Source organism: Corvus moneduloides, chromosome 17 (assembly GCF_009650955.1).
Source record: "Corvus moneduloides isolate bCorMon1 chromosome 17, bCorMon1.pri, whole genome shotgun sequence".
NCBI classification, from domain to species: Eukaryota; Metazoa; Chordata; class Aves; order Passeriformes; family Corvidae; genus Corvus; species Corvus moneduloides.
Window position 1 is genome coordinate 136485 of NC_045492.1, and position 16699 is coordinate 153183.

General features: G+C 48.1%; 1 protein-coding gene across 4 annotated transcripts in view; it reads right to left on the reverse strand.

The window, feature by feature from the left end:
* Window positions 1-2897: 2897 nt before the first annotated feature.
* LOC116452499 (fer-1-like protein 4) overlaps window positions 2898-16699 on the reverse strand; it is a 47830-nt gene continuing 34028 nt past the window's right edge. For 3 of the 4 annotated variants that reach the window (XM_032127075.1, XM_032127074.1, XM_032127071.1), the window contains 13 exons: window positions 16039-16145; window positions 15568-15693; window positions 14756-14866; window positions 14166-14302; window positions 13538-13708; window positions 12635-12789; window positions 10548-10726; window positions 9452-9537; window positions 8428-8526; window positions 7906-8147; window positions 5751-6028; window positions 4882-4982; window positions 2898-4362 (listed from right to left, as the gene is read on the reverse strand). In XM_032127075.1, the coding sequence (XP_031982966.1) occupies window positions 4182-4362; window positions 4882-4982; window positions 5751-6028; window positions 7906-8147; window positions 8428-8526; window positions 9452-9537; window positions 10548-10726; window positions 12635-12789; window positions 13538-13708; window positions 14166-14302; window positions 14756-14866; window positions 15568-15693; window positions 16039-16145 (1973 nt within the window). In that variant the 3' untranslated portion in view covers window positions 2898-4181. The remainder of the gene's footprint in view (window positions 4363-4881; window positions 4983-5750; window positions 6029-7905; window positions 8148-8427; window positions 8527-9451; window positions 9538-10547; window positions 10727-12634; window positions 12790-13537; window positions 13709-14165; window positions 14303-14755; window positions 14867-15567; window positions 15694-16038; window positions 16146-16699) is intronic. The other variant, XM_032127072.1, reaches the window with a different exon arrangement.

Consider the following 16699-nt stretch of genomic DNA (forward strand, 5'->3'; position numbering starts at 1 on the left):
CCACTGGTTTGTTTTCAAACTAGTACAGAGCTATATGTCCACTCCAACATGCAAGTCCCAAGCCAGGAGCTCTGCAGACATGAACAAGTCCAGTAGTGTTTCTTTCTAAACACAGCTTCCTCACATGGAAGTTTGGTTTTAAAGGGCTGAAGTTTTAGCTTTTTGGGGAGTCTAGAGGATAGACTAACAATTGAAAATTAAGTAACACAAGGAAATTGTCCATGCTCAGAGGCTCCTGAGTGAGTCCTAGCCTCCAGAGGCCCTGAGATGTTAAAAGCCTCAGTGGCCATTTCTGACAAAATGATCTACAGGAGCACAGCTTCCCATCTGCAGGTGCTGCAGTGCCCCCAGGCAATGCAGTAGTCACAGCTTACAGCTCAGCACTGGCAAAACCCTCATCTGCTGAAAGTGCAAAATGAGAGAGGTGATGTAGTGGTGGTGCAGTTTGGTTGCTTACAGCACATTTACTAGACCTACCAGGAGGAGGCACCAAGAGGCTCTGAGCCTTCTGAACCACCATAGAGAGAGCCCTGCCACAGTGGCAACATCTCATACTTTCCACTGGTGATCAGGACCTTGATTTGCCCACAACAGGTCAGTGTGATGGTTACACCAGCCTGGACACGGTTTTCAGCTAAGGCCCAAGGCAGGTCTAAGTCATCTAGCAACCAACAGCAAACCCTTCCCCTTCCACACCATGCTTGATGATGCCTGTTGGAGTCCTCTGGTCTTTGCAATTAGCAACAAAACAAAGGCATTTAACCCAAATTATTTTTGCATCAGATACTGTGTTCAGCAGCCAGCTCTCCCCCAGCTACGTGAACCACTCTGAACATCCCATGTCAAATGTGTGGCACAGCTTAACTCTGGACAAGCAAGGAAACCCTTCTGTCACCCCCAAAAACTTTCTTCAATGTTTTGTTCTGCTTTTTATTTGATGCTTCTCTGGCCAAAGTGTTCTATCTTCTCTTCAACCCACTGTGCCAGCCCAGTACCAGGTATAGCCTTCCCACACAAACATTTCTCCCTTCGCTCTTGTCCCCGAGCCTTTGTGCTTGTCACGTAGTGACCATAACTTGTCGCACACATTTATAAAATCTTTGATTTGAGTGTTTTCCAGACACCCAAATATGTTCAGTCTCTACTCATGGTGACAAATGGTAAGGTGATGCCTGATCCAGTACAGATTCAGTAGCCCACAGTGGTGACGGCTGTCCCCATCCTCCAGGGCGCACCCCTGCAGTCCTCCACCCCTGCTCATCTTCTCTAGGCTGTTGTCAGTAGCCTTGCAGTGGCCCATGTGGCTGGTGAAGGCAGAGGTGGTGGGTGACCTGAAGTCCTCCTGCATCTGCTGCACTCTGAGATCAGGGCAGCCATGGTGCTGACCAAGAAGGGGAACTGCTGGCATGCATCGTGGCCACATTTGGGCTTGGACGGGTCTGGGACAGAGGTCACTCTGCTGCCAGCAGCAAAGGCAGATATGAACCTCTTGCCTTGCAAACCCACACCGTGACCAGACACCACTCCATCCTCCCCTCAGTTTGCACATGCAGACACACACCTCCACATCCCAGGCACACAGCAGCAATTATAAACAAGTATTTTGAGGAAGCCTGTGTGTCTTGGCTTTATGCCCAGAAATGGTTGCTGTAACGTTAAGGTGGGTCCGAGGGAGGGCCAGGAGCCTTGGGGGCTCTGGCGTGGGCTTTATTCAAAGCCCTACTCCGGATGGTACTTTGTTGCTTAGCTAGTTTGGTTTTTGTTAGCTTAAGCAAGAAGTTTCTTTTTTCCCCTTTCCCTGGCCTGGGGAGACTGCAGCAGGAATCCTTTGGGGGCTTTTGGTTTTTTTTCCTGAACTGTTTGGCTTTGGTCCAAGATCAGACAAACAACAGGAGTCTGTCAGCCAGGACCTGTGGAGCCACGGGAACCACTCCGCCCGGCCCCAGACCTCGGGAAAAGCTGAACCATGAGAAAGGACACCAAAATCCACCAGCTTCATCTGCTATGAGGAGGAGATCAAGGCCAGAGGTTCAACAGGTTCCCACTTGTTTTGCCCGCACTGCTGCGTGAACTTTTTTTCCCCTTCCCTGAGACAAAAGCCGGGTGTCATTTTGTTCCCCCTTTCCATGCAGCCAGCCGGTTTGTTTCTTCCACTGGCATTTTGTGGGATTTTTTTTGTTCTGCTGTGGTGTGGGTGTGTGAGGGGGGTCAGGTTCTGGTGGTTCAGCATTTATTAATTTTTTCCCCGTGTTGTGTGGGCACTGTTTGTCAAGAAACAGTTGATTTTTTTTTTTTTTTTTTTTCACTCACTGCTATTCATTTTTCTCGTTGGCAAAAAAAAGGATTGCTGAAGCCCTTTTCTTTAGAGGAAACACTCATTCCAGAGCATTTTCTCCTAAACTTGTCTCTAAACAGAGACACTGAGGCAGACTCACTTTTAATCACAGGGAGGCCCAGCCTGGTGGTGTGAGGGAAATGTGGTTGACCATGGCTGAAAGAGCCAAGAGGGCTCTCTGGGGGTTCGCACTGGGTGTAGTGGAGTGCACTGAGTTTGTTTGAATGGACCAGTCGCCGCTGGGGTGCACTGGGCACTGCTGGGGAGAACCAGGCACTGTTTATGCAGGCAACATCCCATTCAATAGGCCCTGCAGAAAAACTGGAAGTGATGCAGCACTGTCACAGCCCAGGGCTTTGCTGTAGCCCCAGGCAGGTGCTGCATGACCTGAGCCCTTTGCAGCCCATTTCATCCCCACCTTGCAGCCCAAAGGGAGAGAGGCCTCCCTCTTTGCCATTCTGAGGCCCCCACCCCGTGGCTGAACTCTAGACTCACCGGGGGAACATCATGTCTGCCTCACACTGACTTCTGGCTTCATGTTGAGAAAAATGAATTCAGGAGCTTAATTTTTAGCAGTATAATATTGAACATTTATTAGTAGAACAAAGGCATATCACAGCACTGGAGCACTTACTTAGCAATATTGCCAGAGGCGCGGCTCCATTCATTTTACTGTGGATTTAAGTACTCTCTCAATCTGTTAAGTATTCATTAAGCCCAGAAAGTAATTTACACTTCACTCAACTTTCCCCCCTCCTGTCTCTGCCCCCTTCTGCCAGCACACGCCAGCACGCCGCCACCGGTCCTCTGGATAGCTTCAGAATTGAAGGCAGGCACCCCCCTCCGGTGCCTCCTCATTTGTAGCTGCCAGTTTCCTTGGGAGGTGTGAGTTTTGATGAGATAACAGACTTCCTGGGATGCAAGCGGTTCATCTTCTTTGTTTCTTTAAGATGTCTTGGTTTCTGCCTCTGTAGTTTCTCAACTTAAAGGACATTTATTATCATGTGTTTATTACTATGTTTCCCAACATGTTACAACTATTTCGAAGTTATAATTTACCTTAATCTCATTTCTAATTAACTACATTTTACCTTAACACTATTTCTACATAGTACATCATCACTTATAAATGTTAAAATCATATATGTGAAAGACAACGTTTATCATTCACTCATTTACCACAATATCCAACCAGAGTCCTCGCCTGCTTCACATCTACCTGCCTGGCTCTGTCCAAACAGTTTTGTCCCCAAAACATACTCTATTCCTGCCCCATTCAAAAGGCCATGAGGCAGGCACCTTTGCTATAAAACTGCATAGTCAGTTAAATTCTTTGGAAGTGCTATGGTCCCACTGAGCATCACCTGCACATCTCAGAAGGAATCTATCCTCCCAAAACCCTAGTTGAAACACCTCCACTTGGGATCAGATCATGTCATGTCTGTGCAGATGACAGGAACCCTGGTGCACCAGACACCATGATGAGAACAAGTCTCATTTAGTTTACATCAGCCCAAACAGATACACACTCATGACCCCATGCTGTCCCAGCATAGTCCTTGCTGCTGTACTACTCAGGAGGAAGGGTAAAAGGGCAGCAGTGAGGACTGTAAGAAGCAGGTTGTCCCCCAGCTCCAGAGAGCAGCTACAAAACAAAAGCAACATCAGAGAGAGTAGCCAAAGAGCTTTTAGTCATGAGGAAATAGAGCCAAAACAAAGCCCACTTCAGCAGGTCTCTCTCTCTAGTCTGTCTCTGCACCCACAGGATTTCATTAAACTTTCTGATCCCATCTTCATTCCTGCCACAATCACCCCTGTCTTTGAGTAGTCCTCCACTGAAGAGCATTTATCCATTGATGATCTTCTCACTGATGTATCCAGGCATGGTATAGACCAAAAGAACCAGGAAGATTGTCAGAACACTAACAATGAAGAGCACAATTATGTATTTCTTGTACCGCTTCCAGATAAAAAACACAAAGGTCTTCATGGGATTCACAAACCAGTTGAAAGTTGTTTTTGGCCGGCTAGAACAGGAAGAGAAGAATAGATAAGCACAGGCTCAATCCACAGAGCATCACATTGGCCCTTCTTTGGTGTCCTGCTACCCTCATGAATCACCAGCTCTTCCTGCTGCTTCCAGGCAGGATCAGCCCAGGGGCTACAGTAAACACAGTGCCTGTGGAAACGCTAGAGACAACAGGATGGGACTCTTGGAACAGTGCCCCCGTGGCCCCAGAGCTGTCCTTCACCCATGTAGACAAGGGATCGCTTCACACAGACAGATCTGACCACTGTACAAGCAATGTTATGGCACAGCTGCCTTGATTATCTTCCTGAGATCAATCGTGGGCCAGGTGCTGCAGATCCAAGTCCTGTGGACCCACCTGAGCTCTGGGAAACCCTGGCAGTCCTGGTCCTGTAGACCCCACTGCCCAGAGCCTCAGTGCTTGCCTGAAAAGCCAATACTCCCAGCTTCCATACAAACAGCTGCTGAGAACACAGCACTGTCTATCCATCCTAAAGGTGATAATACAGATACTCACTTGGGCTTTTCGAGGGGTTCAGGCCCTTTTCGGCCCAAGCCAACAGGACTTTTGTCAGCCTCCTCCACAGTCAGCAGCTGGAACTCTGCTTCCACCTTACCCTGGAGGGAGAATATGTCTGAGCCACAGTTGAACGTGTTGCTTCACAGACCAGCCTGCTGACCACACACCCTGCCACAACTGGGTATTTTTCTCCCAGTTCCACTTACAGATGGCTCAAAGCTTTTTTCTCCATTGCTAGTGTCTTACTTCACAGCCAGGAGAAACTGTGGCCTGGTAAGAAACTAACTGTTTTTCAGACAAGGAACTGCATTTTAATGCACTCCCCAACTACCTGATTTGTCTATACCCTCCCACAGTGGCACTGAGCAAAATTCACCCTTGGGGACACACAGTGGTCCAGCAGTAGGTCCATCAGGAATGAGTCTGTCCCAGGTCAGTTGGCACCTGCCTGTCTTGGGCAGGCCGAGTCCCCAGGACAGGCTTCTGCTGCTGTCCTGACTGGCTGATGGGGAGCCATATGCCTCTTGCTTTGGAGTAGGAGTGAGCAAGGAGCACATGGTCTGGGGTGTTTCAGTGGGAACACTAAATTCCTAAACAAAGACAGCTCCCCTCAAGGGGCACTGCTCTGTGGGAAGCTCAGAGGAACACATGAAGCTAGACACCCCTGCATGCCACAACCACCACAGCAGCTGGTTCTTCAGGGTAGATGAAGTGCTGGATTGGCAGTAGATGGAAGAAATCTTCAGGATCCTGCATAAGATGGGTCACTGCTGCCTCTGTAGGTTGTGTGCATGTAGGACAGGCTGTCGTATCAAGGCAGAGGCAAAACACTGGCTGTGCTCACCAGTGCCAGAACCCCACCCTACCGTCAGGAGGTACTTGTTCCCACTGGGATCTGTGAATTCCACATCCTCTGGTTTGACTGAGCTGCTCCACTTTTTTTTCTTTTTCTTCTTGTACTCCCTCTCCTCTCTCTTGTCATCTTCTTGATCTCTGAGTTTGATGAAGGGCCACCAGCCCCTCATGCGCTTATTTCGGAAGATGGAGAAGCGAGGTGTTGCATTCTCCTTGGCCATTTTGATGGTGCAATGCTCAGAGCTCTTGGCTGCCCACACCATGTCATGCAGCTCCAGCTCGATGGAGCCTGCAGGCACAGAGAAGAGACCACACAGTAAAACCCCCATCAGTAGGTCCCAGCTGCTGCAATGATCTATCAGAGCCCTGCAAATTTACAGATGGAGAACCTGAAATTCTGCGTAAGAAAGGACTAGCTCAGGAGTTAGAGACTAAGAGGCAGAAGCCACAGGTCTCATCTTGTTTTTGATATGGGCTGTTTAGTGAGTTCATATGGTGAGTTATTTTCACCCCTTTACCATGTCCCACCGTGCTCTCCTCACATGTCTAAGCTCATCTTCCTCTCTAATTCCTGGAAATGTCAATTAAAATTATAAAATGGTAATGCTTTAAAATTATAAATGCTTTCCAAGTTTCAAGTTTGTCTTAGATCTGCAATAGTCTCCGTTCATTTCTGTGTTTGGCCTTGTGCCTCTGTTCTGCTTGGAATGAGCTCCTGTCCCACTTTGGCACTGAGCCCTTGCAACAAATCAATCTTACAACATCCTGGTCTATACTGGCAAAAGCAGACAAAGGATGTGAGTGTTCTCTGCTCAGTTCCAAGTGAGACTGCATCTGGATACATTGCCCAGTTTTGAACCTCAAATACAAGAAAGGTGTCAACTAAATAGTGTTTTAGTGGCTGAGATAGTCAAGTCTGTAGTAGGTGCCACAGCAGGAGGGGTGAGAGACACATGTGTTCAGCCCAGAGAAGAAAGGTCAAGAGGGAGATCTTACTGCATCTTTCACAGCCTAAAGGAAGCTACAGAGCAGATGGAGCTAGACTCTTCTCAGAAATGGAAAATGAAAGCACGTAAGACAACAGACACAAAATGCTGCCAGTAAAAAAAACCTGAGAATTGTGACAAAGGTGCAGCCAGGAAAAGGGTCCCAGAAGGCTGCTGGGATTCCATCCTTGGGGATAATCAAAACACACCCAGAAAATGTCCTGAGCAACCTGACCTACAGTGCATCTAGCCTTGCTTGGGGCAGGAGATTGCAATGAGCACTGAAGAAGCCCATTACTACCTAGAAGTTCCTGAGATTATACATGCCAGAAATCATTGGAACTGCTAATGCTTTCTTCAGTGCCTCATTTCTTCATGGCTGAACCACTGGAAGTGCCTCATGAAGTAAAGCTGCTTAAACACACTATGAAAGGTTAAAGTGTAAGGAGAGTTTTAATGTGCCCAAGAGATAGTAGGGCAAAGGGGCTGCTTTTTAATAGGGAGGCTAACATTTGAAGAAGGGAGGAGCAACTGAACAGAGCGCTATAAGCTTGGGGATGACAGCAGAGGTGGGAGAGAATCAGCAGTATTTGTGCTAGCATCATGCAGGGGGAATCACCACTAGCTCTGTTTCAGCACCAGGCCTTGCTGCATGCCCAACTCAGCAGGTCTGATTACTGGGAAGTACCAGAGCATCCAGGGAGCTCTGAGCCCCCAGCAATGGGATGCTGTAACTCAAGTGCCAATAGTCTCACAAAGGTTGTCAATAGTCTCACACAGGTTGTTCCCTCTGCCCACAACATAAGATCCTGGGAAACCGTTTTTAGGCCCAGACTTTGGGGTCTGCATATCTAAGAGCAGGGAAAACAAGCAAGTTTATTGGAAAGGTTGTGACGAAGCAGAACCTGGAAGTCCTGTGGTGTGACAGGCCCTGAAAAAAATACACCAAGGCCCTGGGACAAGCATGCAAGCACTACATGTCTGTGTAGGGGAGGTGCCTATCTCTAAGGCTCTGTCTATAGCTCACATGTGATAAAACAGCCCAGGTGACTGCTGAGCTGAAGAGTTTGATCTGATGGTCCTAGTGTCCCTTCTTAGAGAGCTGAATCCCAGGGAAATGCTGTAATACTCCAGCAAGGTGAGGGACAGGTCACCCCACTTCCAGCAGGTAACACCATACCTAGAAAGTCATTAGCTGAAATCCTGTCGTAATCCCAGACCTGGAGGACCAGAACAGCCGGTTCCCGAAACTCTGATTCCTCCATGGAGAAGATGGAGTCCTTTTTCTTGTAGGTGATCTCCTTCTCAGTCGGGAGATAATTGAAGCGGAAGATGAACCTCCAGTTGAAATTGCCTTCCCCAGTCAAGGAGTTAAAGTGAACATCTGTCTCCTGCTTGTCATGGTCAAGACCCTTTATCCAGCTGCAGGAGAAATTCAGTTACCCCCTACTCCTGTCAGCCAGCCTCAAAGGCAGAACAGAAGGATGGAAGCACTGAACCCCATGGAGTCGCAGGAAAGGGTCAAACCAGAGCAACACCTGGACAACATCTCTAGGGGTACAGCAGCCCATGCAGAGGACTGGAGTGGGCACCTCACACCAAGGCAAGGAGGAGAAGAAGTTCAGAGGAGACAAGTGAGTGTGTGGGCCAGGGCAGGGAACAGGGCAGCCAGACTCTGGCCTCCCACTGATTCCCACCAGACCTTTTCACGTAGATGTCGCTGGAAGGCTCTCCTGTGACTGGGTTGACATCATCAAGGATCACATTGTCCGTGTTCCAGATAATCACACGGAGCTCATAGCTGTGGCAAGGACACAGAGGTGAGACACATGCCCTTGTCCCTGGTGCCTGGGAGGGCAGGTCAAGCCCTGAGCACAATGCCAGGGCAGCAGGACTTGAACCTTCCTAGCAGTGTGGTTCCCTACTCCTCCAGCCAAGCACAGCCCAGCAGTCTCGCTGCCAGGCATAAAACCCTTTCTGGACACTACAACACTACAAGACAAACACCCACAGTCAATAACAGGGAGCTTTTGCAAAGTAAATCCCTGGTGCATGGGAAACCCACCCAGCTCTACTAAGCCATAGGAGCACAGAAAAGCTCAGACAGGAAGGGATCTCTGCAGTCTCTGCTCCAAGCTCTTGCTCTAGCTTCACAGTAGGTCGATTGGTCTGCATTAGTTTTTTTATCACCAAGGATAATATCCCAGCACATCTGAGTCAATCTGTCCCTATTCCAGGGTACCTTCACTCTCCCTGGGAAAGTATTTTCCCTATATCCAGTTGGAGTTTCCCTTGCTGCAATTTGTGTTCATTATCTCTTGTCTTTTCAGGTGCACATCTGAGAATAATCTGGACCCTCCATCTCAAAAGCACCATTAGGTCCTTGAAAACAACAGATTTCCTCCTTCAGCTTCACTTCTCCAGGCTCCCAAGGACATCCATCCACTAGCCAGAATAGAATTTGATGAGTAGCTCTGGCCTGGGTTTCTATTACCTTTATGTCCAGCCATTAATCTGCCCTTCCCTAAACCTTTGTGCAGCTGAAGCTCTTGTGGCCCATGCTAATACACTCAAGAGAACATCCTGTGGTCAGAGCTGGAGCAAAGAGGGCTGCGTGCCACACTAGCACTGACCCTCAGCCTGTGCCCTGTGGCACATCCAGCCAGCCATGGCAAGGGACATTGACTCACCCTGCAGCCCACCAACCCCACCCCCACAGGTGCTACCTGACAGGCAGTCGTGGCTTGATGTTGACGGGTGGTGGTGCAGGGACATCATTTGGAAACATGTCAATCCACATGTGCAAGGAGCCCTGGTGAGAGAAGACAGCAGAGATACTTCAAAAGACAGACCACTCTCCAGCTCTTCAAGGAGCAAGGGCTTTCCCACAAGGAAAGTTTTCATCAGAAATCCACTGCTTAGTTCTCTCCATTCCCAGCACTTGAGAGTGACATGAGATTAGATTTTACAAAGGGAAAAAATTAAGGCTACGAAAGATTGCTTACTTCTGCTCTCAAGAAAAACCACTTCACTTATACTGAATCCATTTCAAACAGAGGCAAACATGACCCTCTGTCTTAATAAGGATGGTGATGCAATGCTTAAGCAAAACCAAGAAAACTAAGAAGTGTTGGGTCTGACTCTGCTCTCCCCGCATGCATTTCCAGTGCCAAACAAAGCCATCATGACTGCAGAACTCTGCTTTGTTCAAACCTCCAGTACCCAAGGGAACAGGAGATTTCAGTGCAGGACATTAAAATGGTGAGTTCAGATGACTGCATTGCACAAAAATAAGGATGGATGTTTCTTCTCCAGCCAGCAGTTACATCATGCCCCAGGGAGAAGCCAAGGGTACAGAACAAGGTTCTTGCAAAACAGCAATGATAAGGGACAATGCAGAGGAGGCAGGGATAAGCAAGGATACCATCACCCACAGGGGTGCATGGTGGCAGGGCTCAGAAGCAGAGCAGGTCTATTGCCACCCACACAGCATCCTCATCAGAGCAGTGCTAAATGGCCTGCGGAGACAGGAAGGACTCTGGGTCACTAGCACTGTGAACACATCAATGGACAGAAGTTCCTTGAGGAAAGGGTATTCAGAAGCATCAGGAGAGGTCACAGGGTAGATGTGAGCAAAGAATCAAGGCCCATGTCCTCACTTCATAGCTGGGCCAGCCATCCACAGACACAGACACAGTCACCCACCCAGGAAGGGGACAATGCATAAGATTCACAGGAGACCAGACAGGGGGCTGGAAACCAGCTGTCCAGAAGGTCCTTCCCCAAAACAATGTTGAGGTTTTGCACAGAAACACATCTCACCTGCACAAGCCCAGGGTTCTCTGGGTTGTACAAAGACCGGATTTCCACATGCTCTGGTACCAGCTTGTACCCATATCCTGGCATCTCTTCCCAGTGTTGCAGGACATACAAAGCCTTATGTTCAACATCCACCGACAAGTTCTCATCTGCCACTCCTCTCTTGTTCCTCACAGAGGCCTCTGCAGCAGGACAGGGAGAAGATGAAGGCTTCTGGCCAGCAAGAGTCATGTCAGGACATCAGTCACTAGCACAAGTAACAGAAGTTGATGTACTGGGCAAACAAGCACCTCTCCAGAAAAACAAATGGGGAGAAGCAGGAGGGAAAAGATGAGGTGAGTGAGTTCAATATGTTGCAGTGATGAGAGAAATGGCAGGCAGGACAAAAACAAGCCAAGAGAAATACCATGGAAAGGGCAAAAAAGAATTTACTCTGGCCCTGGGAAAAAGATCCAAGGGACATTGAGGAGGACATGACCCTCTGGGGCAGTTTAATCCCCACATCTCTGTGGTAGTGCCAACAGATCCATGGATGAATTTTTGCCAGAGAAGTGCTACTGGAAAGCATTACTTGCCACTTTCAAGACATGCAGCTGTGCTCTCTGTTAATGAACACTATGTGTGACTAATTGACTCCTTTGGGACAGCGAAGCCAAATGGCAGTTCAAGACCGAATCTTGCTGGTGGGAGAAAAGCCAGAGCCAACAGGTGAGGACACAATGACCCACCCACTCCTGGGTTTATGGAATGCATCTGCTCTTTGGATATCAGTCTGAGAACTAAGCCATTCCAAGCAGTGCTCAAGCACAACAGAGGTTCACAGAGCACCAGCTGCAGCTATGTCGGAACCAGAGCCAGCTGCCAGGGAACACCAGGAGAGCACCTTGTTTCTCCCTCCCCAGCTATCCAGTGACCTGAAAAAAAGGGGAAAAGAGCTTTTGGAGGCTCCTTGCCCTGTCCTGAGTAGGATTATTTTCCCTTCTTTGCATAAGCCATAGAGACCACCAGAAAACTGAGGAACAGTTGCACTGAAACAAGGAGAAAGTAAAGTTGGCCAGACACATAGGTGTCCTCAGTATGAGCAGATGAGGCCAGGGATAATCCTTCCTACAGGCTACATGGCATTGCCTTGCAGTACTCAGCCATTCACAAGTGGGCCACATCTGCTCTAGTATTTCCTTGAATTTGGATTCAATTGCACAGGTGTTGGCCGCAGCAGGGGCTAGCATTTGCTCAGGGAAGTTCTCCATCACTGCTGGTGGAGGCTGTGAAAGGTCGGTGTGTTCTTGGACATCTGTGGCCCTGGCTCAGGGTTTGTAATGCCAGTTAGAAGGAAAGAAAACTGCAAATGAGAAGCAGAAGCTGCCCACAAGGTGGAGATCAACAGTAGAAAAGAGCAGTGTGGAATCACCCAAGGCACCTGAAGCCACTGGAAGCACAGAGCATTCCTGAACAAAGCCAGCTAAAAACAGGAAAGAAGACTGAAAAAACACTCCCCCCTCCCCCCCACCCCCCCCCAAAAATACACCCGTAACAAAACAAAAAAAATACCCACAAAAAAACCCAACCCAAAACAAAACATTAAAGAAAACCAAACAAAAAATCATCACCACCAAAAACCAGAACCAACCAACCAAAAAAAAAACCCCCAAGAACTCCAAAACACCCACAACCCCAAACAGGACTTCATTATCTTGCTTATAGTGATCATAAGCAGATAAAAGTACAGCTTTGTGACAGTGCCAGCCATCAGAATAAGCTGGCATAGAACAAACCTTCATGATCAACACTGCCGTGCAAGTGGGTTTACTTTGTTCCACCCACTGCCGGGGAAGCCACTTTGGTAGCTAATGGCCTGGATCACATTTTCTCCCAGTGCAACACTGTCATCCACTGAAACCAGAGCACTGAACACCAAGGATGCACCCCACAGTGACCCAAAAAACTGGGCCATGCAGGGCACAGAGTGGGAAAGCCAGCCTGGACACCTCAGGGAAGAGAAGCTGGTGGGCTCCCAGACCACCCACCAGCACATGCATTGCTGAGCACGGGCAGCTATTTAAGGGAGCAGTTCAACAAGCCCTCTGTACCTTCAGGAAAAGCCTCTGGAGGGACCTTGAATATTTTATTGTCCACTTTGATCTCCTCCCATCTGTACTCTGCAGCAGGGATTGAATTTTTCTTGCATAAGCTATCCAAGATCTGTGTAGGTTTAAAAGCATCTCGCCAGGTGTTGTAGCCATTTCTGCGTGGAAAAAGAAAACATCAAGAACTTCCTCAGTTTAAGTTTCTTTTCTAGGCTGTGAAACAGTCTTCCTTCCCTACAGCACAGGCTACATCACTAGAACCCTGCTCAGATTTTCACTGGGAAAACCCTGGGCTTTCAAAAGGGTTACAAAAAATCTTAATGAATGAAAAGCTAAACAAACTCCATCCCGACAGAACAAGCTGGACTTCCACCCCACAGAACTATTAGCTTCTGAGCAGCAAGAGCAGTTCTAGCTTCAGTTCCTAAGTGGGAAAGAGGTTTTTGCTGTGCTGGGTACTCAACTCCATGCCCACAGCTAATTTTCCAATAGCAGGGTAGGAGAAGTTTGCAGAAAACTGGTTGAAGACACCAGAGAATCCACATGGAAGGAGGCCAAAGGAAATCAGATGTCCTGAGTGTTGCTGCTTACAAAATGCTGCCAGAGAAACTGCCGTATTTTGTGAAAGGTCGGTGTCAAGAAAGCAGTTTTCTCACAGAACACCAATATGAAAGCAATAAAGGATTTTTTTTGCTATATTATGCAAGGCATATTAGTTTGCAGTAGGAATTAGCTATCACAGGAAGCTGGTACGTCTAAAGAGATAGTTATTCATGGAAATTGTAGTGAATCTGTGGAGCACCTGCAAATGCATATTCTGAATTGCAGAACAGGAGGAGCTCTGTTACCCACATATCGCAGGTGAGAAGAATGTCTGTGGCCCTAATGTGTCACATTGGTACCTACAAGTCATACTGTGCAGCCACTCCACAGTTTGCCCTGTGCTTGCTGTAGAATCGATTCTCCAAGTCAATCTTGGTCTCCCCAATCAGATCATCAGATCCAACCAAATCATGGTCAAATATTGCCACAGTGAGTTCTGATTCCATAGGAAAGGAGACTGTCAGCTCCACAACTCTGGACAGAATCAAACAGGGAAAGTGAAATTAGCAAAGAGGATGGGAATGAAGCACATGCTCTACGCTTTGATAATCCTACACAATTAAGAACTGTATTTAACAACTTAAAGGCCTCTGATAACCTTTGGTTCTCTCCAAATTCAGTATGTGCAAATTTCAGTGTGCATGTTCAAACAAAGGAATTACTTTTCCAGGAATGCATGGCTTGGATAGAGGACCTGGAGTTAGGGGAAAAAGCTCTCCAGTGCTTGGCTTCCAATTTTAAATCTTGGGTGTGCTCGCCTCTTAACCCAAAACATGATGGCTCCTGAGTTAGCTGGAGGCAAGAGACATGCCCAGGAGCTTTGTGTTAAAGCACAAGACTCTCCATCAGAAAGGAACAGAAGACCTCACATGCTGAGCCACATTCCAAGTCCCAGATTCACACTGTTCTTATTAAACCTGCTAGATGAAACCTTGCGTACTCTCCAAACACGGGATTGAGCTGCTTTGGGATGTATCGCTCCTTTGTGTCCTTCTGTTGCTTCCCCACAGTCACCACCACATAGGGGTCTGCTTTGCCATTGGGGTCTGCTGGAGACAGATTTGTAGCCTGGAATATACAAGAGGTACTGCTGTACACAGCTGTGGAGAGCACCCTGCACAAGGAACACTGCACAGGCCTGACACCACCCAAGCCCACTTGGCTAGGTCCCTCCAGCAACTACCCTGGCAGTGAAACAGCCACTTGTTCCCACAGAAATCCTCACTCTACAAGCCATTGATGTCTTCAGCTGTGGACCCACCCACTTGCTCATGATCTCAAGGCAGATGTAAGGAGCCAAGAAATGCCTATCTGGCCTTTTAGCACCTCCTCAAGCTACAAAGCATGGAAGACTCTCCATGGACAGGATGTAGGTGTCTTCCACTGGGCTGGCAGAAGCTTCAAGCCAGCATCACATTTTTCACAAGTGCCACTGCTCACATTTACTGAGCAGAGAATGGCAGAAGGTCCATACAGAGGGGAGAGACCACCAAGCATTACTGCCACCTCCACCAGTCTTACCTTAACAATGTAAACTCTTACAAGAACCTTGATGGGTCTATTCCTTGGAATGCCCTGGGAGACCTTGGGCTCTGTAACAGCTTCCTCAGTGGGGTAGACATAGAAGGAGCCCTGCAGAAAACACTTTTCAAGGAACAGCTGGATACAGATGGGAATATCTCAGAAAGTATTGGAGCCACCAGCTTTACTTGCCAACTAGAAAATCAGAGCCATTTCCCCATGCAGACCACAGACACCCTGTGCCCATGGAGACAGTCCTTCCCAAAGGTCCAATCATGTCCACATGGCCCAGGCAATCCCTGCTTGCAATTTAGGCTGTAGGCTGTTAGACCACTGCCAATGTCAGATCTGAGCACCTCCAGTCACTTTGGACTGCCAAAGACAGAGGACACCAAAGGTTTTCAAGTGACAGCTACAGCTTCTGTAGCTCTTCAAGGGCTCCTGGATGGGAGGATGATGCCTCTTTTAAATAAGTTCTGCTAATTTTAAAACCAGTGAAGCTTACTAATACTTATATGCATATTGAATACACCCAGAGGCCGCAACCAGAATGAGTCCTTTATGCTTCATGCTTTCTCCTTGTAGCAGCTGAAAAATCTAAATCAGATGGATTTATAAGCTAACAACAGTAGGACCACAGTACAATTGGTTCAACAGGCACTAACAGTACCCTGGTCGTGCTGCAGCCCAACCTCATGTCACCCTGCACATCCAAACACCCTGCAAGGCTTTGCTGGTATTAGCTTTCTCTGAAATACAGGTCATAAGGATCTTCCACAAGCAGCACAAAGGTCATCCAAATGAAACAGTACCTTGTACTTCCCCACATAATGTTCATCCTCATTTCCATCTTCATTTGCTTTGCCACGATGAAGGGGGAAAACACACAACCAGTCTTCAAAATTACCAAACTCATTTTCTAGCTCAGAGCTGTAGATCTGAAATAAGTAGAAAGTAATTTTGGGCCTTTTCCTGCCATCTGAAAGGGAAGGAGAGTCATCCTTTCTCTGCTTCAACCATTTCACCTAGTCCTACCTTACTCCTGTTATTTCTCAGTGCAGGGTGTTAATGGTTTCCCTGCTTGTCCATGGGGCCAGCCTTGGATGTGGATGCACATCCCAGCTTGGCTCCAAGGTCTTACTAGCTGCACCAAAGTTCAGCAATGATGGGGCCTCAGCACACACTGCAGGTTCTCCTCCCAGCATAACTTCCACTGCAGGAAGGTGAGGAGGACATGGACAAAAGGCCAGGGCTGAAAGAGACTAGGTCACCCTAATTATCACCTGAAGGGTGGCAATGAATTTCCTCTTGGGTTGAGCAGGTTCAGCTTCAGTCACTGCCTCATCCTCTGCTTCCATGTCAATGGAGGATGCATTTAAATTCCCTCCATCTAGAAATGACAGCAAGAGATTAGGGAACACTGATTTTGCCCATCATGTCAAGTGTCTCTACATGAAATTACCCCAGCCACAGCTTCTGCTTTCACCCAGGGCTTTGACCTGTGTCACAGCAACTGGAGCTATTGCTGTTTGTAACAGGTGTCCTTCTGGCATCTCAGGTTTCCCAGCATGGCATGGCTGGATGGGTGGGGGGACAAAAATTGGCACAGACCTGCCTGTCTGCATGGCTGCTGTTCAGACAGGAATTGGGCAGAAACCAAATGAAGGAAGGTGGTTGGACCAGCTCACAGGTGCTGCCAGGGAAGGCACAAAGGAGAGCTCACCCTCATCTTTGGATGAGTGCTTATTTGCTGGCCTGCTGGTTTGGGTGGCTAACCACAGCCACTTTCCGCACAGCTAGCTGAGCCAGGAGAGACTGTATCTAGACCTTTCTCAGGGGCACCACCAAAACAAGGACAGGGTGGGTGTGTCCTTGTCCCATTTCACAAGGCTCCAGATCCCTCAGGTGCTAATGGCATGCAGGTACCCTCAAGCCCTCTCCTTA